The sequence below is a fragment of the Piliocolobus tephrosceles genome, chromosome 1 (genome assembly GCF_002776525.5).
Source record: "Piliocolobus tephrosceles isolate RC106 chromosome 1, ASM277652v3, whole genome shotgun sequence".
Taxonomy (NCBI): domain Eukaryota; kingdom Metazoa; phylum Chordata; class Mammalia; order Primates; family Cercopithecidae; genus Piliocolobus; species Piliocolobus tephrosceles.
The window spans coordinates 155,389,174-155,417,139 of NC_045434.1; the positions used below are offsets into that span (position 1 = coordinate 155,389,174).

Genomic DNA, 27,966 nt, shown 5'->3' on the forward strand with positions numbered 1-27,966 from the left:
GACTCGAATGTGACCCTGAAAAGTGAAGAACGTTGCTTAAGTGGGAGGGGGGGTGTTCTGAGGTAGGAAAGCATGAGTGAACGCTCTGGGGCAGGGATGGGCATGGCTGGTCTGGGAAGAAGGATGGCACTGTAGGAGAGGAAAAAAATACCAGGGAAGTTCAGGGTGTTTCAAAGTAAAAGAATCCCTTCAAATTTATAATGTCATTTCTTTCAAAATTTCTCATGATAAGGTTCTGTGTGATAATTTCTTTAAAAATTTCTCATGATAAGGTTCTGTGTGGTAACTAGCTTCTCCCAAGTTAGTTGCAATGAGTGAGTTTTTACTGTGTATTCTTATATACTGCTATATAGTTGCTAGAATTCATCATTGAGTATCTGAATTACAGTGCATGGCAATATGCTGGTAAACTGCTTTCTTTTTTGTTTTTTAACTGCCATCATGTTTTGCAGTTTTGAGTCTCAACACAGCCTGGGGAAGATGGTAAGAAATTATCTCGTGGATTAGAATTTAGAACTCTAAAACAGTCATTGTTACAATAGACTTTCTATATGTTAAAGAAATTTCTTCATTTTGATTTATTCATACAAAATTGTGATATGATTACCCCCGCTGTTGTTCCATGAAGGGAGATGTTCACAAATGTGTCATGAAAATATGAAGCTCATTTACTTATTATACTTGTAATCTAATCCAGATTGAAAACTGGTCTGTGGAGATTGACAAATATTGGTTGTGATAAATTATTACATAGACATATTCCCACTAATGCACTAACAGGAAAAAAATAGTGAAAATTGACAAATTCATTTTGAATAATCACTTCAAAAGCCAGAAAGTAGCAGAAAGAAAGAGATTTTAAAAGTATCAATTTTTTACTATACGTCGTTTTTGGGGAAAAGTGAGACATCAAAACATTTTAAAATTAAAGCATTGACTGGTGTTCCATTCGCTAAACTCTTTTTGATATGAATGACAAATTATTTTTTCCTTAAGACTACAGCATTGCTAATTTTCTCCATATGTGTACAATTTGTCTTTGACCTTTAATAAAAGTCCTCTAGGCAGTCCACTTACCATCCAAGAACAACGCCACAACATCATTTTACTTGCACACAAAGACTTGAAAGCTTCATAAAAATAAATGATCCGTGGCATAAGATACATTAACCAGCAGAATAATAAGCTATTTCAGCCCTGTAAATTTTAGCGCCCATCTATTCAAATCCTCACTGGGTCACTTTAGTATTAAATTCATAGGAGTAAAATGGTAAATACACATGCTTTATTTGTTAAGGTGCCAGCTATATATTTTGTGAAAAAGTTTGTTAGCTCAGGATATTTAAAAACGATGTCTCTTTCCAATAAATGATTTTATGTGTTACAGACACATTTAGTATTAAGCATCATGTATATTTAATATCACAATGTCTACTTCAGTGCCCCAAAAAGCCTTTATTCACTTTATAGTTTCCATTACTGAAGAGCCAACATTCAGTTCTCCCACAGTTGCGTAAAGTGCAGGCAAGCCACAAGAGCTTCTAGTTTTAGCTTGCAGCCCGTGGGACCACGATAATTGTTATGAAGCCATTAATTCTACCTCAGCAGTTTCAACTGTCAGGTACATGTAACAATAATTGCACTTAATGAATGCTGCTCAATTTATTAAGTACAAAATGAAAACCAGTATTCTTTTATATGCAGCACTGAGGCATATTATTTATCATTTGTGTGTACTATGTTGAATATTCTGCTAACATTTATTGGTCAGGGTATATAGCCATAGTTTTCCTAAAGCTTCTCTTTATTAAAAAACAATGCAGGAAATTGTAACTCTCTAATTAAAGAATGATTAAAATAATTAGTACCAAAACAAATATTTAATAGGAATCTATGTCTATGGAAAACAATCCAGCAAAACTAAGACCAAGTTCCTGCTTTAGATAAACAAGATTCTTTCTGTGCTACCCTCCCTGCCCCCAATCTTTACTAGAATATGAAAAAATTCAAAAGCTTCCAGTTGCTTGAAATATCAGTGTTGTTTCTTTCTCAAAGTTTTTGGCAGTAAAACTTTTGTATACAGACATACAGCCTGCCTCAGGATTTTCAAAAGTAAGAGCTAGATTTCTTATTTTCAATCACTCAAGGTAAACTGCATAGACATTTGCAAGAGCGAAAAGAGAAGAATTTCTGAAAATGTAAGATGAAAAGGTATCATTTTTAGGATCCCAGAGGCATCTGCTTCCAATAAGTATGCTCTGCCTGTTCAGTTGTCCAATGTGAACAATCACAATTAGTTTATATCGTGGAATCATCAAGTCCTTGACCTGGGCTTTAATAACCTAGAAATGTAAAAAAAGGGAGGGTCTTCATTTAGCTACATTGAAACTCAAAAGTATTAACCTTTGTTATAAATATAGGGGATTTAATATAATAGCATGATGCATTGTAGATACTTTGAGTAATTTTTGTAGAACCATAACTATGATTCCCTTCAAGCATGGTCCTCTTGAGATAGAACATTCAGGGACAAAACCATAACACCAGCAATAAATCACCTTTTCTAAGATACATGAAATAATTATAATCCAGAACACAGAATTTAATAAATTACATTCTTTGAAAATTTATGTTTAAGATGGCTTCATGTCAAAGAATGTTGGCATTGGAGTTACATTGTCTTATTCATATCTAATTAAGGAACCATACATCTGGAGTCTCCTGTAATATAACTAATCATTAATGTTTATTAAAGAGTTTGTTATAAAAAAGAGAGTAGAGAAAACCTTGATGAAGTGCCAGCCCTGGGGTTGGTAAAAATAGAAACGTGCTTAAAGTCTGTGTTTTATGGCACTCAAAGAAGCTGCCTTAGTGAAGAGAAAATAATCATTAAAATGTTGTATCTTTTATAATAAACACTTTTATAAATGGGGCAGTTTTATACACTTTTACATAATGCATGCAAATGATGCACATGATTGTTTTAGACAAAGGTTTTATGTATACACACACACGCGCACACACACACACACTCATATATGTAGAATATGACCTAATTATAAATATGCATTTTAACTGTTACTGCAAATTAATTCCCCTCATCAAAAAAGTAGAGGGTTCATTGTACTTTAGCAAATATTCTAGCCAATGTTAACACTTTGGGCAAATCACACATGTACCTCAGAAATGGTTTTAGTCATCTGTCTACAGAGCTCTGGTTCATATTCTTCTACTTGTAGATAGCTGGTTAACACATCTTTCAAAATATGATTGACAATGACCACAGGAAAATGTTTGGGAGGACCTGAAAATACACATACAATTTATTTCTAAAAAGTCATTTCAAATCATACCCACCCACCCCATAGGCTAATCAAAAGAGTATTGAAACATGGAGGGATTTAATCTTCTGGGTGGACTCTATTAAAAGAAACAAGTGGCTCTAATTAGATTTCCTGTCAAGTGTGCTGGGAGAAGAAGACAATATTTTCATACATTTACCTGACCATCTCAAAAGTGTGTTCAATACTGCTGGGGTTTGATCTTGAAAGTCTCTTCCTTCCCAGGCCCCATTGTTAGGGACATACTTCAAAGTCTCAACAGCTTTCTAACTGGCTCTCTGCCTCTTATATCTCCTGCTCCAATCTATCTACAGATCTTAAGTGATATTCCCCTTAGCAAGGTCTAAGTTGTGGTTCCTTATGGTCCCTTCTTCTGCTACCACAGTGCCCCACTTGCAGACTGCCCCAGCCTCACAGGCTTCATCTGCCTATAAAGGTGCTCCTGTGTCTTTACTCTTGCTCTTTCGTTTTCAAATGGAATAGCTTTCCCCATCTTGTTCATCTGAGAAACAGCCACTCATGTTTCAAGACCATCTCAAATGTCTTCTTCTCCAGGTAGCACTCTATCTCCTGTCAGGTAAAAATGTCCCTCCTTTGGGACAATGTCCCTCCTTTCCATGCACTAGGTCCCCACTGCCATCCTGGCTCCTAATCCACTTGATATTGGCTAAAGCATACCTGCGTTTCCAGTTATATGGTAAGCAAACTCGGATTTTATCCTCCTCAGAGTCTAATACAATGCTAAAGGCATAAGAAATTTTTAATGTATGGTTTCTGAATTTAAATAGAATTACAAATTTTATAGATAATAATAACTATGTATGATATATGATTATTGTATACATATATAATAATGAATACTTTTTATTAAGCTTTTGCTACATGTCAGGCAGTGTGATAAGCACTTCATATTACCTTATATAGTCTTCCAATAGATCTCTGAGGTGAATCTCACTGTTATCTCCATTTGGCAGGTGGGGAAACAGAGATTTAAATACATTGAGTAACCTGCCCAGAATCACACACAGAGGCAGAGCTGGGCTGCACACCCAGGTTTATCTGATGCTAGAGCTTATATTCTCAACCACATTTCATCCACGTTCAGAGGAGAAGCTTCAGATGAATCTTCTTTATCCTGCATCCCAGGAATATTAGCCATATCATCACTTTGGTCATATACTAATGTCATTGCATGACATGAACATGTGCCCGGGGCCTGGCATAGAGAAGTCCAATCATTATTTGTTGAATTGATAAAGATGAAGGAATGAGATCAAGAATTCTATTCAATTCTCTTTTAATAGTTGTCAATATCTATTTATAAGTGTTTGTTTGGGATGACTGTATCTGTCAGGGTCAAAGGAAACATATGGCACCCTATAGTTCAAATAATTCCAGGAGGAAGTTCTGAGTGGGATGTAGAAAATCACAAGGGATAGTGCAGTAGCCCTCAGCCAGTGAAAGTAAGGTTGTCAGCCCACCCCCAACCCCAAGATTGGGGAATAGAGTAAGAGTTTTTAATAGATCCCGGAAGGGTGGTGTGGAGAGGGCTCCCCTGGGAGCAGTTTCTGTCCTTTGGTTGAGGAATGTAACCAGGCTGTGATGAACTCACAGGCAGGAGCCAGGGAAATAAACAGCTCCACCTCACAGTTCTCACTCCCTCTGCCTCTCTGCTGAGGTTTCCCACTGGCGGAATTTAACCAGAAGGTTATAGCCCTCTGACTGCAGTTCAGTTAGGTGAGCCTCTTGAGGTTCTATAAATGGTATTTTTATTTTCATGATAATATAGAAATTGTTGAATTCTATTTAAATCATGGCAGGGTGGGGGTGGAGAATGAATCTGGATAGGTAAAGTGGTTCTTAGAGATCTCCCCATCACCTCCTGCAAACCCAAACCTAGGGCATGGTTGATTGACCCAAGGGTAACAATGCTCTGGGCCAGGACAATGAGAGTCTTTTCTTGGAATTTTTATTTTAAACTGCAAGTAGGAAAAAAGAGTCAGCCTCTTTCTGGTGGCAAAAGTTACCATGTGACACTGAGGACCTGCTGGAGGCCATGTTTTTCATGGTGGAAAGGAGGCCAGGCCACCCAAACAGAAGAAAGTGCACACAGGTTAGTGCTGGAAAGAGGGTCCTGGTGGCACTCGAGTCTGTTTCCAGTAGTTCCATTGTATAGTGCCACCAATGTCCTTTCCACACTTTGCTTGGATTAAAAAAAAAGTCATTAACCACATTCTGTTTTGAAAATACTTTGAAATATGGTAATAAAATATTCTTTTCTTACTTCTTTGTTACCTTTCCCCTAAACATCCAGAATCATCCATCAATGGTTCAGCTTTTGACTTCTGAAATAAGCTCCTAAAACTACTTTCAGAGTCAACTGATGTGAATGGCAAAGTTTTTCTTCTCTTTTGAGATTTTTTTTTTTTCCTTAGGAGAAAAAACATGTTCTAGAAATCAAAAGGCAAAGACCTGAAGGATCCGAACAAAAAAAATTTTAAAAACAAACAAAACTTGTCCTTAAAAAATAGATAAAGATAAGGTTACTTAATGTATGTGGGCCTCCACTATCCCAAATTGGGGTAATAATAAGAATTACTACATATTTTTTTGTTAGAATTAAATGAGACAATATATTAAATATATTTAGAACAGTACTTGTCACACAATAAAACACTCCTTAGATATGTGATCTTATTAATGTTATTGCTGTTATTGTAGTTATTGCATGTTGAAGGAAGAATTGGGGATTTACCTTGCTGAGAAGGTAGCAAGATGAAAGAGGACGTAAGTTGGGAGACAGTGAGGCCTGCAGGGTTGGGAAGGACCCCATGGGGTGGTGCAAAATCAATGATGAGAGATTGACAGGGTCTAAGAAAACCTGACATAGAGACAGGGCCTGAGCACTTCATGGAAGCTGAACTCAAATAATCTCCTCTCTCTTATTTTGAATCTACTTTCCACTGTGCTGGCTTCATTCTCAAGGCAGGCTGTCTTGATGTAGTAGCAAAGATGGCCACCAATAGTTCTAGTCTGGCCTGGTGCTCGCAGTCTGTGTTTGTAAACAACCAGGTGCACTATACTCATAGTTCCAGAAAAAGTCCTGTGGAAAACTTATTCCATAATTAACATGAAGTTACAATGAATATCATGGAAGGTTTTTATTCTTAGTGATCTATAGTAAGGTCCTCAAGTCAGTCACATTCAGGAGTAGTAACATGATGAATGGAGAGATTTAAACATATTACATCATTTGATGTAATTACCTAGCATCCCTATGATGTATAGACTATTATCCCTATTTATAAGTGAAGAAACTGAGATTCAATGATGCTAAATACCTTGCTCAAGGAATTAGCAAAATTAGTATTCAAATTCAGATATGACATATGCTACACCCTGCATTTTCTTTGATATTTGTTTTAGTAATTAATGAAGAGTATGTAAATGGTATTTTATTATAAGAAACACAGTTTCCTTTTCTATTCCCTTTTTTCCTTTCATGAATTTTACTCATGTTTCATCTCATTTTTTTAGCTGTAATTATTTACATAAATGCTCTCATTTAAGATGTGTTTAGATGATGCAAACCTTATCAAACAGAATGAAAAATTAATTAAACATAATAGTGCTGGTGATTGGCTGATATTTCCTTCCACTTTTCTGGCCAGTATTACATTGTAAAGATATGATAAACTCTTTACCAAAGTCCCACTGATATAGTTTGGATATTTGTCCCCTTCAAATCTCATATAGAAATGCGATCCCCAGTGTTGGAGGTGGGGCCTGGTGGGAGGTGTTGGGGCCAGGAAGGTAGATCCCTCATGAATGGCTTGGTGCTGTCCCAGCGGTAGTAATTGAGTTCTTGCTCTATAGTTCTCCCTCTATTAGTTCACATGAGAGTTGGGTGCTTAAAACAGCCTGGCCTCTCTCTTGTTCCTTCTTTTGCCATGTGACATGCCAACTCTCCTTTCCTTCTGCCACATCTAAAAGCTTACTGAGGTCTTACCAGAAGCAGATGTTGGCACCACGCTTCCTGTATAGTCTCTAGAACCATGAGCCAAATAAACCTCTTTTCTTAGTAAATTACAGTCTCAGGTATTTCTGTTTTTTTTTTTTTTTTTGAGACGGAGTCTCACTCTGTCGCCTGGGCTGGAGTTCAGTGGCCGGATCTCAGCTCACTGCAAGCTCCGCCTCCCGGGTTTACACCATTCTCCTGCCTCAGCCTCCCGAGTAGCTGAGACTACAGGCACCCGCCACCTCGCCCAGCTAGTTTTTGTATTTTTAGTAGAGATGGGGTTTCACCGTGTTAGCCAGGATGGTCTCGATCTCCTGACCGTGATCCACCCGTCTCGGCCTCCCAAAGTGCTGGGATTACAGGCTTGAGCCACCGCGCCCGGCCACAGTCTCAGGTATTTCTTTATAGCAATGCAAAATGGACTAATACATCCACAAAATACCTTTCTTATGTTAAATAAACCCAGAAACAAGTAGAAGTGGAAATACAGTTTTGATTAAGTATTAATACAATGGATGGTTGAATGCTTTAAAAAGTGAATTGTCAAGCATAAAGTACTTTAATTATTTAAAAATTCACATATTCTATTGTAGGAAAATATGGGTATATTTAATCTATACTAAGCTTTTTCTAAAATTACCTTTCTAATGTGGCTCATACTCAGTACTTCTAAAACTGACAAGATGCTTTGAGAAAACAAGTTGCAAAAAATATCCTTATGTAGAAACAAAGGGATTCACATTTCACCTGCCTCATCTTGTTGAAATCTGATTCAAACCCTTCCAGCATGCACAGTTCAAAGTCATAGACACCTTATGGCTAAGAACTTTTAGTTGCAAGTGAGGGAAAACCTGACCCAAACTTAGCTTGTCTAACTGAAAAGTTAAAGGGTAGTCAACTGGATTTAGGACTCAAATGATGACATCAGGATTCTGTTGTTCTCTCTCAGTTTCAAGTCAGGGCAAGATGGCAGACACTGCCAGAGCCCCTATATTCCTTCAAGTTTCAGGGGTTTATGTTCTTCTGCAACAGGCCAAACAACATTTTCTGAATTTAATCTCAAAGGCTTTGATTGGATTGACCATGGTTATATGCCATCCTAGAATCAGTCACTGCTCTATCTATAAAGCCAGTGCCAGCTTCATCAGAATGCTAGGATCAAAAGCGGTGACAATGGTGGAATTTCAAAGGAAATTTAGTAAAGTTACCAGAGAAGTATATAAGTATATTGGATGGCAGGAATATTAGCTGTCGACCACAGGCACTGTGAAAATACCAGTAGATTGGCTAATTATGGAGCCGTGTAATCCATGTAGTCTTGGGGATTCCTGTAGAAAACTGGCTACAAGGTCGAAGGGGACATGCTGATGGTCTATACTTTTCTTGGGGTTAACTGGCCACAGATGGAATCACCTTGGCCCATAGAGTCTTCCTTTGCCCCTTGGTAAATCTCTGTGGAATTTCTATATAGCAGTAATTATATATGAATTCAGATAATAGTGGGCAGGTACGCATTTAGAGAAAACAAGTGGGTCTATGAGGAAACATGGGTGGGAAAAGATATTTGCCGTGGAGTCCACTTGGGAGTACAGGGGCAGGTGCAAAGATCTTTGTTTTCAAAGACTCAAAACCTCAGTGGTAATGGATAAACATCTCTGTCAACAGGGGACTATGAGTCATTTATCTTTGCTTTGAGTTTTTTTTTTTCCTTCACCTATTAACAACACTGATTGGTTTTGTTGGCTAAAACATCAATACTTATCTCTTTCATTTAAGTCATATCTCTCTATGTACTCAGAAATACTCAGTGAATTTGTTAAGTCAGTAGTATACTATATACATCAGTGCCACCCAGTGAATTGCTTGGCATTTGGGAAACATTAGTAAAGAAAGGTAAGATAGCAGGTGTTGCTACCATTCTGCTGAGGAAGAAACTAAAGCAACATCAAATCACTCAATTCATTAAAGTCCCTTATATTGTGCTAGAATTGAAGACAATGCCAGGTTATCAAATATCATTTTTAAAAGCATCAGTCACCAGTTTAGAAGTTTAAAATAGGAGTGAGAGATAAAAGAACACACCCAAATGGTAGGTGTTTTCCATCTGAACTGTAAGGCGAGAGACATCATCACGCTGACTAGGTTCATCCATGTAAGACACGGTACTCGTAGAACTAAAAACAAGGGAGAAAACGAATTTTAGTCATTATTATAACAATAACAACAAAATATAATGTTGCTTTAAGCTAAAATGTTACAAAGATGAAGTTTTGTCAGAAAATTTCAAGTAAGTCCTATGTAAATATCCCAGTGGTATATGGAAAGTCTAAAACATTTTAGAAATGGATATATTAAGATGCAAAGGAGGGCCGGGCGCGGTGGCTCAAGCCTGTAATCCCAGCACTTTGGGAGGCCGAGACGGGTGGATCACGAGGTCAGGAGATCGAGACCATCCTGGCTAACACGTTGAAACCCCGTTTCTACTAAAAAATACAAAAAACTAGCCGGGCGAGGTGGTGGGTGCCTGTAGTCCCAGCTACTCGGGAGGCTGAGGCAGGAGAATGGCGTGAACCCGGGAGGCGGAGCTTGCAGTGAGCTGAGATCTGGCCACTGCACTCCAGCCCGGGGACAGAGCGAGACTCCGTCTCAAAAAAAAAAAAAAAAAAAAAGATGCAAAGGAGTTATTTGGAGAAGGCCTCAATGTGATGGCTGAAGCCCAGGGCAGTTACTCAGGTCATCAAATTATCCAGAAAGTGATCCTGGGTTGATGTACGTGTATGGGGTAACAGAACATACTTCAAAATCCATTGCCAATCGTGTCTCTACCACTGATATAAAGCCTCTCGTCAAAGTAGACAAAGCTCACAAACAGGGCTGGGAGACATATGAGGAATCAATATACACATGGAGTATTATAAAGCGTTCACTATTATATGGAGTTCACAAAATCCCTTTAGTATGAAAAAGAAAAATGAGAAACTCATCTATGTGGTAAAGGAAACCGCAATTCACCAAAACCATAATAAATTAATAAGCATCAATCACCCTTTTCAACATTAAAAAAGGTTTTGGTTTCATTATCAAGGCAATATGAGCTTATCCTGGTGCTAAACAGGAGACCCAAGCAAAGAGGAGCCCCCAGTGTCTCTCTAGCACTACTTAATTCAATTTAGTTCAGAGGAAATTCAGCTGCAACTAATGACAGTCTCAGAACTCTGCACCCTCAATTTTCTCCACCTGTGAAAATGAACGTTAAGACAGATGTCATTTCAAAGGGGAGGATATAATAGCATGTGTGTGTGTCTGTGTGTGTGTGTGTGTGTGTTCAGAGTGACCACTTTTCTAAGCAGGCTATGTTTTTGCTTTAATTAAATAAAAAGAGATATTCGCTCTTAATCTTTGGGGATCTTTTTTCTTGCAAGGAATTTAAAATACTTAGTTCTATGTTGCGTGGAATTAATGAACTTCTTACAAATTGATATTTTAAGAAAATCACGGGTAATCTATTTTTAAAAATCCTTTAGTGCAATACAACTTACATGATAAATTAGGGTTTACCCACTCAGTCCAAGAAAATGATGGAAGAAATTCTGGCTGCTTTTTTCACGGTGGATTTCTGGATGAGTGACTTAGTCTTTATTCTTATAACACCTGCCTGCCTCAATTTACTGCTGCCCTTTGAAGTAGCAACCAACCTGTTTGGCCACACCGGCTGCAGGTGTTGTGGGCAATACCAAAGACTATTACTGCTGCTTAAAAAACCCAATGTTACATAAATCCCTTGATTCTAAGATAAGTCAGTCCGTCCCATTACTATATGTGCTACTTTTAACTTTGGAAAACATTTCCCATGAATTATCTCATTTTACTTTCACAATATCCTCTGAGGAAAGTAAAAGATTCATTATTCTACCCATTTTAGAGATAAAGGGAATAAGGCAAAGGGCTTAATGTTCATGTATAAAAGGCAGACAGATTTCAAATGTCCTGTTTACCTCTTAGTGACAAAGTCCCAAGTGTGATTATAACTGACAGGATGAAAATAGGGGCAATGAAATAATTAATCACTGCAATTAAAACTTACTTGCACAAACATACAGAAGGTATTCATAAAAATTTCTTTTCTACTGAACACCATATTAAAAATTCATGGAGAAGAAGAGGTGGTGCAAGACTCAAATTAGCTGGAGTGAAAAGTCCAAGACAATAAAAGCAAATAAGAATTTTGATAAACTGTTTTCACTATCAGTTACTGAAGATTGACAGTCAGTGCGCTTAATATTATTATCATTATGAAACTGGTAAATGTCATAAGGGTAGCTTAAAAATCCGACTGGTTGAAGATTGGTGTGCAAACAGAAAGTTTTGCAGATTGACTTTTTTTAAGTTATTGAAGATGAATTTGTTCAGTGCCCTTTTATTTCCACAGTAATCATGTAAACAGTGTATGCTCATTTTAAAAATTCAAAACATACAGAAAAACATAGAGAAGAAAGTAAAATTACACAAAATGTATTAACCCCAGTGGTTCTCTAACCCCTGTCAACATTAAGAAAATCATTTCAGACATCTGATTTTACCTATGGGCTCATATTAGCGATGCTTTTAAAAAAATTTAAAATGTATCATAGATTACTTTCCATGTCAATAAATAGCAAACAATACTTTAAATATCAAGACAGTACTTAATATATGCACATTCTGGGTTTCATTTAACCATTTATACTCCATGCCTTTTAGGCTATTTCCAATATTCTACTATTATAAAGAACATTATAATGAACATTGTGTCAGGGACTCTTATTTACTTTCTAAAGTTATTCTTTCCTTCTTCCTTGGTAGCAGAATCCTACATTTGTAGGACTATTCCTCTGCAGACTAACAACAAATTCTCAGTCTCTTTTTGTGCTATTGTGGCCTATGTGGCTTATGAGTCAATGAGATGTAAGTGGAACTGTTGTGTGGAAATTCTGAGAGGTTCCTCAAAAGAACTAATGCAGCCTATAGGAGCCTGTTTTGACCCTTCTTGGTGACTGGAATGTGGATATTCCAGAGCTCAGCACTATCTTGGGTCTTGAGATGACCTTGTAGATCACAGATAAGAAAGAAGCCTCTGAATTTCCTCTCTTCAGACTTATTCTATGTAAGAGAAAAATAAATTTCTATTTTGTTTAAACTAATGTTTATTATTATATGCAGCAGTAGATCTAACTGATAGAAAGTCTAATACAGAGTTTGCTACCTGGAAGTGGGATGCTACAAGTAATCAATAAATCATACAACTTGGGGCTGGCAATGGTGGCTCATGCCTGTAATCCCAGCACTTTGGGAGGCAGAGGTGAGCAGACCACTTGAGGCCAGGAGTTCAAGACCAGCCTCGTTAACATGGCAAAACCCCATCTCTACTAAAAATATATTTTAAAAAATTAGCTGGGTGTGGTGGCACACATCTGAGATCCCAGCTACTTGGGAGGCTGAGGCACAAGCACGGCTTGAACCCAGAAGGTGGAGATTGCAGTGAGCCGAGATCATGCCATTGCACCCCAGCCTGGGCAACAGAGCAAGACTCTGTCTCAAAAAACAAAACAAAACAAAAACCAGTAAAACCCATAAAACTTGGAATTAGTCTTAGAAAGGAACTAGGGCTTTCAGGAGTAAATTTTCAATATTTTGCTGGAAATCTGGTAATTATTTTAAAAAAATTATTATTTTAGATTAGGGGGTACATGTGAAGGTTTGTCATATAGGTGAACTTGTGTCACGGGACTTTGTTTTACAGATTATTTCATCACTCAGGTATTAAGCCCAGTACCCTATAGTTATCTTTTCTTCTCCTCTCCCTCCTCCCACCCTAACCCTCACGTAGGTCCCAGTATCTGTCGTTCCCCTCTTTGTGTTCATGAATTCTCATCATTTAGCTCCCTCCGATAAGTGAAGACATGTGAAGTCTGGAAATTCTTATCCTCCAGAGGGAAAATATTTAATTTGTCTGTTGCTTTCAGTGCCTTGGAAGGTTGACTGTGCATCAGTTAAGACTACAATGTCATAAAAAATTACAGGAAAAGTTTATTTTTTTAAAATCTGTGTTTATGGCGTTATAAAAAGCTGAGATCTCATAGTTTCCACAGTAGAATGAATGGGTTAGAAAAAGGGAGAGAGAGAAAAAGAAGAAAAAGTTGAACAGAAAAAATAAGATTGATTTCTTGAGAAAAGACAAATTAAGAGAGAAAATATTTAAAATACTTGCGGTTATGGGCAAACAGCATTAAACCAGAATATGGGCTTGGTAAATTTTTAGAAATAAAACAGTTTTATGTTTTAAAATTGGGGAATTGCCAATATTGGTTCAGAATACTGGTTTAGAAAAACCTGGGCATATTTTCTATTGATAAACAGCTTCATTCAATGAAATCTTTAAAGATAAATATGTGAGATACCCAAAAAGTAAATTTATAATTTTAATTGCCAGTGCTATACACCTGGCACAATACATTTTTGGGGTATATATCACAACTTTACAAATGGATGGGTTTCAGTTGTCTATCATCAGACTTTCCCTAGTTTACAATGACAACCCTTCTAGACAGGTCGTCTCATTGCAAAGTGAATGCTATAGTTTTATTTTTTAAATATAAAAAATGTTCTTGCTGTCTATGTGTTTTACCAGCTTGTTGGCATTTATGGAGAAAAAAATTCAATTGGCAAAATGTGTCCCAGAGAGTTATAAAGTTTTAGAAAGAAAGGCAGATGAAAAGTAATGCAATAAAAGAAAGTCTGGCCAAAACCACTGGTGAGAACACTTAACAAATTAACTAATATTATTGCAGATGAAAGACTAACAACTTGTAATTCAATGAAAAATTCAGTGAATATCTGAAACCACATGTGCTATTGCTGAAAACAGACAGCCTGCATACAGAAGTAGCGGCATGAAATTGGTCCAAAATAACAAAAATAATCCTCTTTATATGTACCTGACTGACACTGGAAATGCACCATGCTAATCCAACAGTATGCATTCTGATTATGTGCAAGAAAAAGACAAAAAAAAAAAAAGTTAAGAAGTTAGAGCCTGTAGTCCCAGCTGCTTGAGAGGCTGAGGCTGGAGAATTACTTGAACCTTGGAGGCAGAGGTTGCAGTGAGCTGAGATCACGCCACTGCACTCCAGCCTGGGAAACAGAGCAAGATTCCATCTCAAAAACAAAAACAAAAACAAAAACAAAAAAAAGAAACGAAGTTCAAACATATTTACTCTTTAATGAAATTCATTTTTTCTTAAAAACATCTTGCAAATTTGCTTGCTCACCAGTCTTTGAATTACGTAAACACAAGGCATGTCTTTTTATTATGACTGCTAGAGATGGTAACAGTAATTTCAGTTAATTCTCATCAGCCACAATAGCATTTAATTAGTATTGAGAACTCATTTCCAGACCTTTTCAATGTTATTATTATTATACCTAGATGTTTTCAAGCTGCAGGAAGAGATAATATTGAATGCATATCTGGCCTTAGAAACATTAAAGTAGTATATTTAAAGGTCAGAATATCATCTTTTCCTTCTATTTGTAACCATGAAATGCCTGGAGCCACCATATTTATAAATATAGTATCATTTAAGTGTGTCTTTGGGGCGGGGGGAGGTGGATAAGCTGTTACTAAAATCATGTGCTGCCTCCCAGTGGTGATGTTTCAGAGTGCACAGAGAAAAACAAGGTCTTCAGGGTATAAATTTGTACATTTGTACTTTCCATTTTCCTTCATTCTTTCAACAAATATTTATTGCCCACAACATGTCAGGCACAGTGGGAAGTACTGGTAACACAGATAAAAATAAGAGCCCTTGTGCTCAAAAGACAGGATGTAGAATATAAGATTAAATATGCACAGAAACTCCTTTACTTGGGAACTTTCCACCTAAGATGAACCATGGATATTTTTATGAGTGTAATGCTCAAGAACAAAGCATACCAACTTGTCCCCCAGCAGTAGATGATATTATTTGTCTGGTAAGATAAGTTAGTTTTGCAGCTATTTAGTTTATACCAAATTTGCTGGATTTTTATGTACAGGCATATCATATTTATTGTGCCTCACTTTATTCTGCTTTGCACACAATGTGTTTTTACAGATTGAAGGTTTGTGGCAACCTTGCATTGAGCACATCGATCAGCATCATTTTTCCAATAGCATGTGCTTACTTCATGTCTCTATGTCACATTTTGTTAATGCTCACAATATTTTAGATTTTTCATATTATCATATCTGTTATGGAGATCTGTGATCCGTGATCTTTTATGTTATTATTGTAATTGCTTTAGGGTGCCACAAACTGTATCCATATAAAGCAGCTGACTTAATTGATAAACGTTATGTGTGTTCTGACTTCTCCACCGACCAGCCATTTCCCCATCTCTCTCTCTCTTTGGGTCTTCCTATTTCCTGTGACACAACAATATTGAAATTAGGGCAATTAATAACCCTACAGGGGTCTCTAAGTGCTCAAGTGAAAGGAAGAGTCCCACATCTCTCACTTTCAGTCAAAAGCTAGAAATAAACAAGTGTGGTGAGGAAGTCATGTCAAAAGCCGAGACAGGCTGAAAGCTAGGCCTTTTGGGCCAACAACTAGCCAAGTTGTGACTACAAATAAGTAGATTTTTTGTTTGGTTGGTTTTTTTTTTTTTTTTTTTTTTTTGAGACAGAATCTCACTTTGTCACTCAGGTTGGAGTGCAGTGGTATGATCTTGGCTCACTGCATCCTCGAACTTCCAGGCTCAGGTGATCCTCCCACCTCAGTCTCCCAAGTAGCAAGGACTACAGGTGCACAGCACCACACCTGGCTAATTTTGTTTTAATTTTTTTGTACAGATAGGGTTTTGCCATGTTGACCAAGCTGGTCTCGAACTCTTGAACTCAAGTGATCCACCCACCTCAACCTCCAAAGTGCTGGGATTACAGGTGAGAACCACTGCACCTGCCTGAAAAGTTCTTAAAGGAAATTAAAAGTGTCACTTCAGTGAACACATGAATGATAAGAAGGCAAACCAACCTTACTGCTGATATGGAGAAAGTTTTAATGGTCTGGATAGAAGATCAAACCAGTCACAAATTCTCTTAAGCCAAAGCCCAATCCAGAGCAAGGCCCTAACTCTCTTCAATTCCATGAAGGCTAAGAAAGGTGAGGAAGCTACAGAAGAAGTTTGAAACTAGCAGAGGTTGATTCATGAAGCTTCAGGAAAGAAGCTATCTCTGTAACATAAAAGTGCAAGGTGAGGCAGCAAGTGCTGATGTAGAAGCTGCAGCCAGTTACCCAGAAGATCTAAGGTCATTGGATAAGCTAAGATCATTGATGAAGGTGGCTACAATAAACAACAGATTTTCCATGTAGATTAAACAGTCTTCTTTTAGAAGATGCCACCTGGGGTTTTTATAGCTAGAGAGAGGTCAATGCCTGGCTTCAAAGCTTCAAAGGACGGGCTGACTCGTTTGGTAGTGGCTAATGTAGCTTGTACCTTTAAGTTCAAGCCAATGCTCATTTACCATCTTGAAAATCCCAGGGCCCTTGAGAATTATGTTAAATCTACTGTATTCTATAAATGAAACAAAAAAGACTAGATGACAGCACATCTGTTTTATGGCATAGTTTCTTGAATATTTTAAGCCCACTGTTGAGACCTGCTGCTCAGAAAAAAAGATTCCTTTTAACATATTACTGCTCACTGACAATGCATCTGGTCACCCAAGAGCTCTGATGGAGATGTACAAGAAGATTAATGTTGCTTTCATGCCTGCTAACACAACATCCATTCTGCAGCCCATGGATCAAGGAGTAATTTTGACCTTCAAGTCTTATTTATTTATTTACTTATTTTTTATTTTTAATTGATGTATCATAGTTGTATATTTTTATGGTGAACATGTGATATTTTGATCCCTGCATATACAATGTATAATGATCAAATCAGGATAACTGGGATATCCATTACCTCAAACATTTACCTTTTCTTTGTATTGGGAACATTAAAATTCCTCTAGCACTTTTTCCCTCTAACCCCCACTAACTATTTTGGACTATACAATAACTTATTGTTAACTATAATCTCTCTACTGTACTATTGAATACTAGAACTTATTCTATCTAATTATATTTTTGTATGCATTCTCCAGCTTCTTTTCACCCCACAAATCTTATGATTTAAGAAATTCATTTTGTAAGGCTATTGCTGTCACAGATGGGGATTTCTCTGATGGAGCTGAGCAAAGTAAGTTGAAAAGGATTCAGCATCCTAGATGCCATTAAGAACATTCATGATTCATGGGAGGAGGTCAAAGTGTCAACATTAACAGGAGTTTGGAAGAAGTTGATTCTAGCCCTCAGAGATGACTTTGAGGGGTTCAAGCCTTCAGTGGAGGAAGTAACTGCAGATGCAGTGGAAATAGAAAGAGAACTTGAATTAGTGTTAAGGATACAAAATTATAGCTAGATAGGAGAAATAAGTTCTAGTGTTCTTACCACTGTAGGGTAACCACAGATGAAAATAATACATAGATTCAAATAGCTAGAAAGAGGACATTGAATGTTCCCAACATGAAGAAATACTAAACGTTTGAGATAATGGATATACTAATCACCCTGATCTGATTACTATACATTATATGTATGGAAAAGTCACTGTGTACCCCATGAATATGTGTAATTGAAATTTTCAGTTAAAATATAACATTTAAAATGGTTGAAAAATAAATGGAACCTGAATATACGGCTGAATTGCTACAATCTCATGGTAAACTTAAACAGATGAAGAGTTGCTTCTTACAAATGAGCAAAGAAGGTGGTTTCTTGAGACGGAATCTACTTCGGGTGAAGATGCTGTGAACACTGTTGAAATGACAACAAATAATTTAGAATATTACATACACTTAGTTGATAAAGGAGTGGCAGGGTTTGAGATGAATGGACTAATTTTGAAAGAAGTTCTACTGTTGGTAAAATGCTATCAAACATCATCACATGCTACAGGGAAATCTTTCATGAAAGGAAGAGTCCATTGATGTGGTAAGCTTTAAAATTTATTTTATTATTTCATTTCATTTTATTTTTATTTTGTTTGAGATAATGTCTCTTTCTGTTGCCCAGGCTGGAGTATAGTGGTATGATCAAAGCTCACTGCAGCCTCAGCCTCCCAGACTCAGGGATCCTCCTGCCTCAGTCTCCCAAGTACCTAGGATTACAGGCAGGCACTACGATGCCTGGCTGATTTGTTTGTAGGGAAAGGGGTGTCTCACTATGTTGTCCAGGCTGGTCTTGAACTCCTGGCTGCAGTGATCCTCTTGCCTTGGCTCCCCAAAGTGTTGGAATTATAGGTGTGAGTCACTTTGCCCAGTCTATTGTCTTATTTTAAGAAATTGCCACAGCTATCCCAACCTTCAGCAACCACCACCCTGATTAGTCAGCAGATGTCAACACTGAGGCAAGACCCTCCACCAGCAAAAAGATGACAACTTGCTGAAGGTTCAGATGATCATTAGCATTTTTAGCAATAAACGATTTTTATACTAAGGTATGTACATTTTTTCTTTAGATAAAATGCTATTGAATACTTAATAGACTACACACAGAACAGTGTAAACAATTTTTATGTGCAGTGGGAAACTAAAACATTCATGTGACTTCCTTTATTGCAAAATACACTTCACTGCAATGGTCTGGAACTAAACCTGCAATATTGCTAAAGTATGCCTGTAGTTTTTAGGTATTTTACTCACATTATTTGCTCCATTTTACAAGTAATAGAAAGGTTATAATGGAAAGAAAAGATAATTTTCAAAAATGAAAGGGGCAGGAACATGACAAATGACATGTTCTTATGGAACACACCTTTTTTTTTTTTTTTGAGTAGGGGTGATTCTGAAGGATAAAGAATGAACCATACAACCTGTGAAAAGCACAGCTCTGGAGTGATTGAAGGTAATTCAGAAATGGTGATTGACAAAGCACAACAATTTTAAGTATGTGGATGGAAGACCAGAGTTAGTGTCTGAAGCCTATTGAGCTAATGCTCATTCAAGAGCAAGGGAGGTGATAGTCAAGCACAGCCGATGAACTTTTGTTGCAGCTCCTGGATGAAATGCACTGGTTCAAAGCTGTGTCATGCTGGGCAATCATCAGAGAGGTGATGCTGGGAGTGCGGGTACCATGAATACCTCTACAAAGCTGTGGAGATCATCAAGGAGGAGTGTGACCTATTACAACAGATTTCCAACACAAATGAAACTGTTCTTTTGGGTTTTTTTAAAAAATAGATGCACAATGGAATGTGTCAGCATGGAGGTAAAAGTGTACATTAAAAAAATCTGAACAAGCATTTTTCTATTTGCTGTAAATACATCTTACATCTCTAAGAGGAAAGCCCCTAGTCACTCTGAACTTAACGCGTACACAGACCTGTGAACCTAACTTGTTTGTGAACAAAAGAAACTTGCTTGCTCAGCAATTGATAAAGTGCAACAATTATTCATTCGATGATCACAAAATATTTATTGAGTGACTACTATATGCCAGGCACTATCTTAGGTCTTTGGGATACAATACTGAAAAAAACAAAAACAAAAACAAACTATGGTCTCTGCTCCCATGGAACTGTTACTTTAGTAAGGAAAGACAGAGAATAGACAATAAAATCCTAAACAAGCAAATTATATATTATGATAAAAGGTGATACATGCCTCAGGTAAAAGAAAAAATAGAGCAGGTTAAGGGAGTTTGGAATTGGGTGGAGGAGAAGATGTGATGTGCAATTTCAAATGAAGTGGTCAAGGTAGGCCTTCATGAACAAAGACAGGAGGTGAGGAAATGAACCACATGGATGGCTGAGGCAAAGGTATACCAGGAAGAGAGAACAGCACATACAAAACCTTTGAGACAGAAGGCTGCTAGTGTGTTTGAGAAAATGCATAGAGACCAGCAGCAGAGGGAGGAAGAAGAAAAGGAGTGAACAGAGATAAAGTTGCAAAGGTGTCAGGTAGCTAGATCACGTACAGCTTTGTGGGCCATTATTCTGTAAGTTCTTACTCTGATAAAGCAGACACACTTCTGTATTTTCTGAGAACTATTAACTTTCTTTGCCAAATGGTGACATCAGGTTTTACTCTCACATCCCTTGCCAACATTTGGTATTACTCTCTTTTCTCATGTTTTGCCATGTGGATGGGTGCAAAATGGTATCTTGTTTTAATTTATATTGTTTCTGCTTGAAAGTGAGTTTTAGCACCTCTTCATATTCTGCTTAGCCATTTGGGCTTTGCTTCTGAAAATTGCTGTCTTCTTTGACTATTTTAAAAATTGTTTTCCTAGCATAAATTGTTAATGTGCAGGATTAAAAAAACGTATATGTATCTTCGGCCAGCCTATTAACTATGTCTATTGCATCGTTTGTTGAACAGAAGCACTAGATTTTATTGTGGTTATAGTTACCCAAAAATTATTTTGCTCTATGGTTTGAGTTTTCATTTTGGGATCTTCTTTCAGAAATCTTTCCTTACTCTTAGAACACAAAGGTATGGGTCTATGCTTTCTGCTCTTAGCTTTGTTAACAGATTTCCACATTTTGGTCTTCCATCTGGAGTTTATCTATGCAAAGCATGTAAGGTAAGAGGTCAGCTTCATTTTCCTCCATACAGTGAGCCAATTTTCTGCCAACACAATCTATCATTTCCCCATTTACAGACATAAATGGGGATAAAAATATCTTCTCTATTTAACTTACACAGATACTGTATGTGAAATGGCTTAATAACCTATAAAGTACAATACGATATTAGTTGTTATTGTGGTTTCATTTGGAAACATGGCCATTTCAGTTTTCCCAAACTGTTTTCTCTTTTTAGGGGAGGCTGTATCTCAGGAAGATCTTGTTGGGGGCTTTAGTTTAATGTAGATGGCAATACAACTTACCTCCTAACTCTGATCTTCTAGTCTCTAGCTTTCTCTTTCAGGTATCAAAATGAAGAAATTGTTCTAGCAACACCATTTTCAATTGCCTAAGAACAGCTCACAGTAGCATAGATTGAATGATGGAATACATTCATCACTGTTGAAATGAAGTAATGAATGCAATCGTTTCCATTTTGGGCACTTTTACTGGGAAGACCTAGACAACTGTGAAAGAAGTTACCAGGCAACTCTCAGTTTCCCTGAAAAATGAACTTACCTAAATTAGAAACCTATAGTTATTCACTTTTATATGCCTAATATGTGGCACAGTAATTGGCACATAGAAGCTAATAAATCCTGAATAAATGAAGAAATACATATAGTGTGGCCTAACTGGCATGTTAGATGCCGTCAGTGGGTTCACATGGGGAGCTGTGGGATCCATACAGAAAGTTCTGGTAACATGGCATCACTGTAATTTTGGTTTGAGGCAAAGGAGAGAATGTTCAGCCCCCAACCTTGTCCCTAATCTACTAGTGGAACTCCTGGCCTCACAGATAACAAGCCTGGATATCATGTCACATGATCCTGTGAAAGTAACTTGACCTCATAGTTCTGTTTCCATTTTAAGAAAATGAGAGAAGCACATCTGTTCAAACACTGTTCAGTGTCTGCCAAAGCCTGAGCTTCCAATAAGAAAGATGTCATTGTAAAGACCTGCTGTTTCTGTGGATGGGAAACAGAAGGTTCTGGTGAATGAATATAATAGTTTTATTAATGCAAATCCCACATGGATTGCCAATTTTCAGGAAATGAAAATACTTGACTAATAAACAAAAGCCCATTTTGCTGCTTGCTAATTCTGTAGCTTTGGAGCCTCAATCTCTCTAAGCTTCTGCTTTTTCATTTGTCGAATGGGGGAGATAATAACATCTATCTTTATTGAGCAGGAGTCAGCAAACATTTCTGTAAAAGGCCAAATAGCAGATATTTTTGGGTTTGCAGGCCCTACGGTTTCTTTTGTAACTAACTCAACTCTGCTGTTACAGTGCAAAAGCGGCCAGAGACAACACATAAGTGAATAGGAATGGCTATGTCCCAATAAACTTTATGCACATAGAGATTTGAATTTCTTATTATTCTTACATGCTGCAAAAAAAAAATGTTCCCCTTTTGATTTTTTTCACCTATGTAAAAACCATATTTAGCAAAACAGATGCAGATTGGAATTGGCCCTTGGGTCATAGTTTGCCAACTCCTATTATGGAGCTTCTATGGTACATAAATAAGGTTCATAGTAAGGGCTCTATAAATGTTAGCTATTATCATCCTTATTATTATAAATTGTTTAGGTAAAAAGCAATTTGAAATTGCAGATGGAGTATGATGACAACTGTGTAGTATGGGTCTGATATACGTATGTCCAGGTCTAACAGAAATATGCCAACACACTAACAGTTACCATGTTAGGATAATAAGATCCAGCTTAAGATGTTTCTGTTTTTTCTTTAATAAAACATAAAAATTACATTGCATTGAAAAGATAACCTAAAAACAGACCCAACCTTGAAAACAGTTCACAATAATATTTAACATAAATTTAATCTTCTTTTGTAATTCAGAAGACATTTCAGATATTCATTCTGTCCGGGGATCACTGTGAAGCATTAGTTACAACTGTGGAAGACTGCAGACACGGAGACCAAGACTGTAGGGCTAAACCTGTGCTGATCTTATACCACATATAAGAAGCAACTTTTCAAGGAGGTCTGCCTTTACTCTTCTTGTCCTCTTTATAAGTGTGGTTACTGTTAAAAAAAAAAGTCCATAGTCTATTGAAGGAGATAGACGAGAAAATCACCAAATATAGGTGCACATGGAAGGCAAAAGCAGTAGGAGAAGAAAGGCAGAGCATCCAACCCAGTCTGGAGGTGGAGGTGGTCATAGATGGGTAATTAGCACTTCCCAAAGAGGTGGAGATGAAGTGAAATTCTGATGGAAGAAGTGAAGAAAGCCAGGGGAATAGTGTAAGAAGAACAATCCAGGCAAGAAGTCAAGGTACCCCATGAAGAAGCAACATGGGGCAATGGCTGGGGGCCAGATAGAGCACTGAGGGATAATTGAGTATGACTGGAGGGGAGGATGCCTGCAAGATGGTGGGGAAGATGGTGCTATGGAAGTAGATAGGGGTCTGCGAACTTTGTATCTCATAGTCAGGATTTGGGACTGTATTCTAATCATTAAGTCAAGTTACTTGACCTGTAAACTTCAGTTATTTCATAGTAAAGTTGTATAAGTGATGCCTATCTAGTAGGATTAATGCTGGGGAGATTCAATGAGATAATGTATTTCAGTCCTTAATAAAATTCAGAATGTTTTACATTATTGAAATTTATATTTTCAAAATTGTTTTAAAGTAATTTTCAAATGAAAGTTATATGTTTTTCCGTAAAACACTGCAATTTCAAAACAATGCCTGCATTTGATAGTCACTAAGCTTTCAGAATTTTTCTACTAGTTGAAGCCTCATTCATGAAGGAGAATAACTTGTACTGTCTAATTTCAGACAGTGAGGAAGCCAATCGAAAGCGAGTATTAATACAAGTTAGCATGGGGTGGGGGAAGCCTCCTAAATAGTCTGCATTGCAAGGGGACTTGGAAGCTGATCATTTGCTATTTAAGAAAAAAAGTACAAATAGAGGATCCATTCTAAATGTTTTGTTTGAGAGTCCAAAACCAAAATAGCTATTATTTAAATGTGGTTGTCAGTGAAAAATCTATCCTAATGTATTGATAAATATGATTTTTGTATTATTGTTACTTTTAAAATGTACTTATACTTCATCAATAAGAGGTTAAAAAGACTGATCTCTAATTCTTCAAATGTAGCCATGCTCTGATTCTATAAGACAAATTTGTTTTGAAGGGGAAAAGATAAATGAAAGTCATGCAAGTAGGGATTACAATTCAATCTTTGGAGAGAGTATTTAAAAAAATATCATGGGTACATAATTTATGTCAGACTCTTACTTAAATAGTTTCTTGGAAAATGTAAGTTGAATTTAGGCTAACAATTAGTTTTAAATAATTTAAAAAATAACCCATGCACTTAACTATTGGAAATAGCAGCCAGAAGAGCTTAGAAGCAAAATTTACAAAGATTACTTATTCTCCCACCTTTACTTCTGACATGTGCTTGGATTGCTACTCTTTTATAGTCAGTTTCCCACCTGTAAAAGACATTGTATGTGTAATCCACAGACTTTCAGGGCTGGAACATGGAGTTGTAAGTAAGCATTAATACACTCTGAGAATAGAAAGATTTTGGTTTCAGAATTCTAATTATTCCAGTCCTTCTAGTCTCTGTTCTGCAGGATACCCTAGTTCCTGCTTCCCAATATATACCCAATCTACTACATCCTCCAATCCTATAGAAACTAAGAACAAAAGTCTATGATTCACTGCTACATCCATAATTTGTTTTGTTTTCTTCCCAACAGCAGTCAAAAGGAAATGCCATGAAAATATTAAAAATTGATGCATATCTTTAGGAGAAAAGATGCAACATGTAGCAAGAGCCAAAAAATCTACTTACTGCTCTTTGACCTACTAATTATTCTTCTGGGAGATGACCAACCAGAGACATACAGTAAAAAAGAAAAAAATGGAAACAAACTTAAAATCTCCAATAATTAGAGAATGGTTAAGCAACCCAGAATCATAAATTGACAAAATATTATGCAGTCATTTAAGAGGGTATGGAAAAAACTATGAAAATACATGACAAAATTAAATAAAATAATGTTAAGTACATTGTATGTGTATGTATTGATTACAAAAATGCAAAACCTGTGTTATAAAATATTGAGGAGAAGAACTCAAAAGACATGTAAGTGAGTCTGGTTTACACTCCATGTGGCGTTTCTTTTGAGCAGAGGGCTTTTTGGGATAATCTGAAATAGCAAAAATGCTGCTAGGATTAACACATCACTCGAGCTTTCTCTCTTTTTCTTTTTAAATATGGCCCCTAAAGATGACCTGAACCTTGTACTTGCCCATTTTATCTCTTTTTATGTCCCTGAGGAAGTGTTTTTTTTTTCTTCTAATAAACATTTCGAACCTATTTATTCCATAAAAGATTTTACAATTTTAGACAGTTACTCACTCTTTGGTGTGCCCATGAATTTCCTTTCTCCAAAATTCATGATTACTTAGAGAAGAAATACTCCCTCTTTTCTTCGATGAACGAGCTGCTCTGTCTTTAGTATTGTCTGACATCATCATAACCTATGGAAGAAGACTTTTGTAAAACAGCAAAAGAAAGATCTGGAAACATTTTAGTTAGTATAAAAGGGACTAACCTCAAAGTACACAGATACTTTTCCTACCATTTTTGAACATGGAAGTGGGGTTTCCTCAAGAGCAATATATAGTATTTGTTATTATTCTGATCAGTAAAACTGGAACTGTGATAACTCTGAAAATGCTTATTTATGCAATAGTATATTTAATTTACATAAGCAGATATTAATCTATAGCAAAAATACTTAACAGATGAAGAGGGAGGTCATTGACAAAAGATATGCATGTATAGAAGAAAGATGCTATCCTACATCAGAAACCAATATTTGTATTGCCCCCCCAATTTGATCATAATATAACTTGGCTAATTAATATTTGCTGTCACTGTTACATTTTATTTTTGAGACAGGGTCTTGTTCTGTCACCAAGGTTGGAGCACAGTGGCATGATCACAGCTCACTATAGCCCCAAACACCTGGGCTCAAGTGTTCCTCCCAACTCAGCCACCTGAGTAGCTGGGACTACAGGTGTATGCTATCATGCTGGGCTAATTTTTTATTTTTTGTAGAGATAGGGTCTATGTTGCCCAGGCTGGTCTTGAACTCCTGGGATCAAGCAATCCTGCTTCAGCCTCTCAACGTGCTAGAATTACAGGCGTGAGCCACTCTACCTGGCCTATTTTATTATTTTAGAGACAGGATCTAGCTCTTGTTACCCAGGCTGGAGTGCAGTGGCATGATCATAGCTCACTGTAACTTCAAACTCCTGGGCTCAAGCGGTCCACTCACCTCAGCCTCCCTAGTAGCTAGGACTACAGGCCTGTACCCCCATGCCTGGCTAATTTTTAAAAATTTTTGTAGAGACACCGTCTATGTTGCCCAGGCTGGTCTTAATCTCCTGACCTTAAGTGATCCTCCTGCCTTGGCCTCCCAAAGTGCTGGAATTACAGTCATAAACCACTGTGCCTGACTCGCCATGACTTTAAAAAATAATATTAGGGGTAGGGGGGCTAGAAAATAAATAAATAAATAAAAATTAAAATTAACCTTGGCTTCTCAAAGATTTTTTGTTGTTTTGTTTTCTCAAGCAACATTTACATACTTTGTAAGGAGCCAATAGGACTTAACTTTTAAATAAATAATTTATTGAAAAACTCCCTCCTTCCTACTAATACTTGTTAAAGAGCTTGGTAGTAGCAATGGACTTCCCAGAACTTAGACTGTAACTCTAATGCCTCACTGTCTACCTACAAATTTAGGTATTCATTTAAATTATTTCATAATCTATAAATGTGAGAGCCCCAATAAAGAAATACTGTGCTAGTCACCAAAGCTTAAAAATAAAAGAAAATCCACGCCTTCAAGGAGCTGGCAGTTGAGTGGGTAGGGCAGACATGAACATACCCTAAAACCCAGTGGCATCAGTGTCAGAGCAGAGGTGCTGTGTGTGGGTGTGGGAGGCAGCGTGGTGTGTGGGTGCACGTGAGTGTAAGCGTCCTTGAGTGTGTACCTGTGAGTGTGCATCTCTGTGTGTGCAGGTGCCTGTGTTCGTGTGTATGAAGGTGTGTTTATGAGTGTGGGAAGACACACAGCCTGATTAGGTGGGTCATTCAGGTTTTGCTGCAAAGCCACATAGACCCATCTCAACCTCAGCTGTTTCCAAAGCTGCCCTGCAGGCCGCCCCCTCCCCAAGAAAGGCCAGAGTTGGGACCCGGAGGTCCTCATGGGTGCGGCCAGCCACAGGAAGACCGCCCAGGGTCAGGGGATGACCTTGCTGGCCGGCTCTGCGTTGGCCATCACTCTTGAAGCCCAGCCATGCACCGGGCAGGGGACGAACGGTTGGGTCCGACTTTCAGTTCCCAAATTTGGGACCATTTTTCTTATTTGTTGGGGAGAGGAGAAATAAGGTGGCTGAGAGACCGGGGCTAAGTCGGGCCATTTCTCAACAAAGGGCCGATCCCTTGCCCCCTGTCCTCCCGCTGGGGTCCAGACGCGCTGCAGAGAGAGCGACCCTACCTGCAGCAGGGAGGCTTCGCCCGGAGCCTCCCAGACCTCCGGCTCGTTCACTGCAGACGCTGCGCGCGGCGCGGCTCCGGTCTCCCGGGCCTCACTCAGCCGGCGGCCGCCAGCGCACTCCCACTGGACTCTGAGGCCGGTCTCCAGGGTGACCTCAAACAGCGCCCTCGGCCCGCCCCGGCTGGACTTGTCCGCTGAGTGGCCCTCTGAGCTGCCCTAAGGATGTAGAGGATCTCATCTTCACTGCCCACTGGGGGTCGCCTGAGCCCCGCTGCGCCCTGGGTTGGAGGCGAGCTGGAGGGGAACTGGTTCATTCTGTAGCGAGGAGGACATTTGGGACTAAAGGCATTTGCACC

At 37.9% G+C, this 27,966-nt stretch overlaps 1 protein-coding gene across 1 annotated transcript; it reads right to left on the bottom strand.

Moving 5' to 3' along the window:
• Positions 1-856: 856 nt before the first annotated feature.
• Positions 857-27,738, bottom strand: TCTEX1D1 (Tctex1 domain containing 1). Its single transcript, XM_023207742.1, has 5 exons — positions 27,611-27,738; positions 25,459-25,580; positions 9,442-9,533; positions 3,180-3,304; positions 857-2,342 (listed from the first exon to the last, which is right to left on the bottom strand). Exons 2-5 carry the CDS (start codon positions 25,575-25,577, stop codon positions 2,139-2,141), a joined length of 540 nt encoding a protein of 179 aa, XP_023063510.1. The 5' UTR covers positions 25,578-25,580; positions 27,611-27,738; the 3' UTR covers positions 857-2,138.
• Between the last annotated feature and the right edge of the window lie 228 nt (positions 27,739-27,966).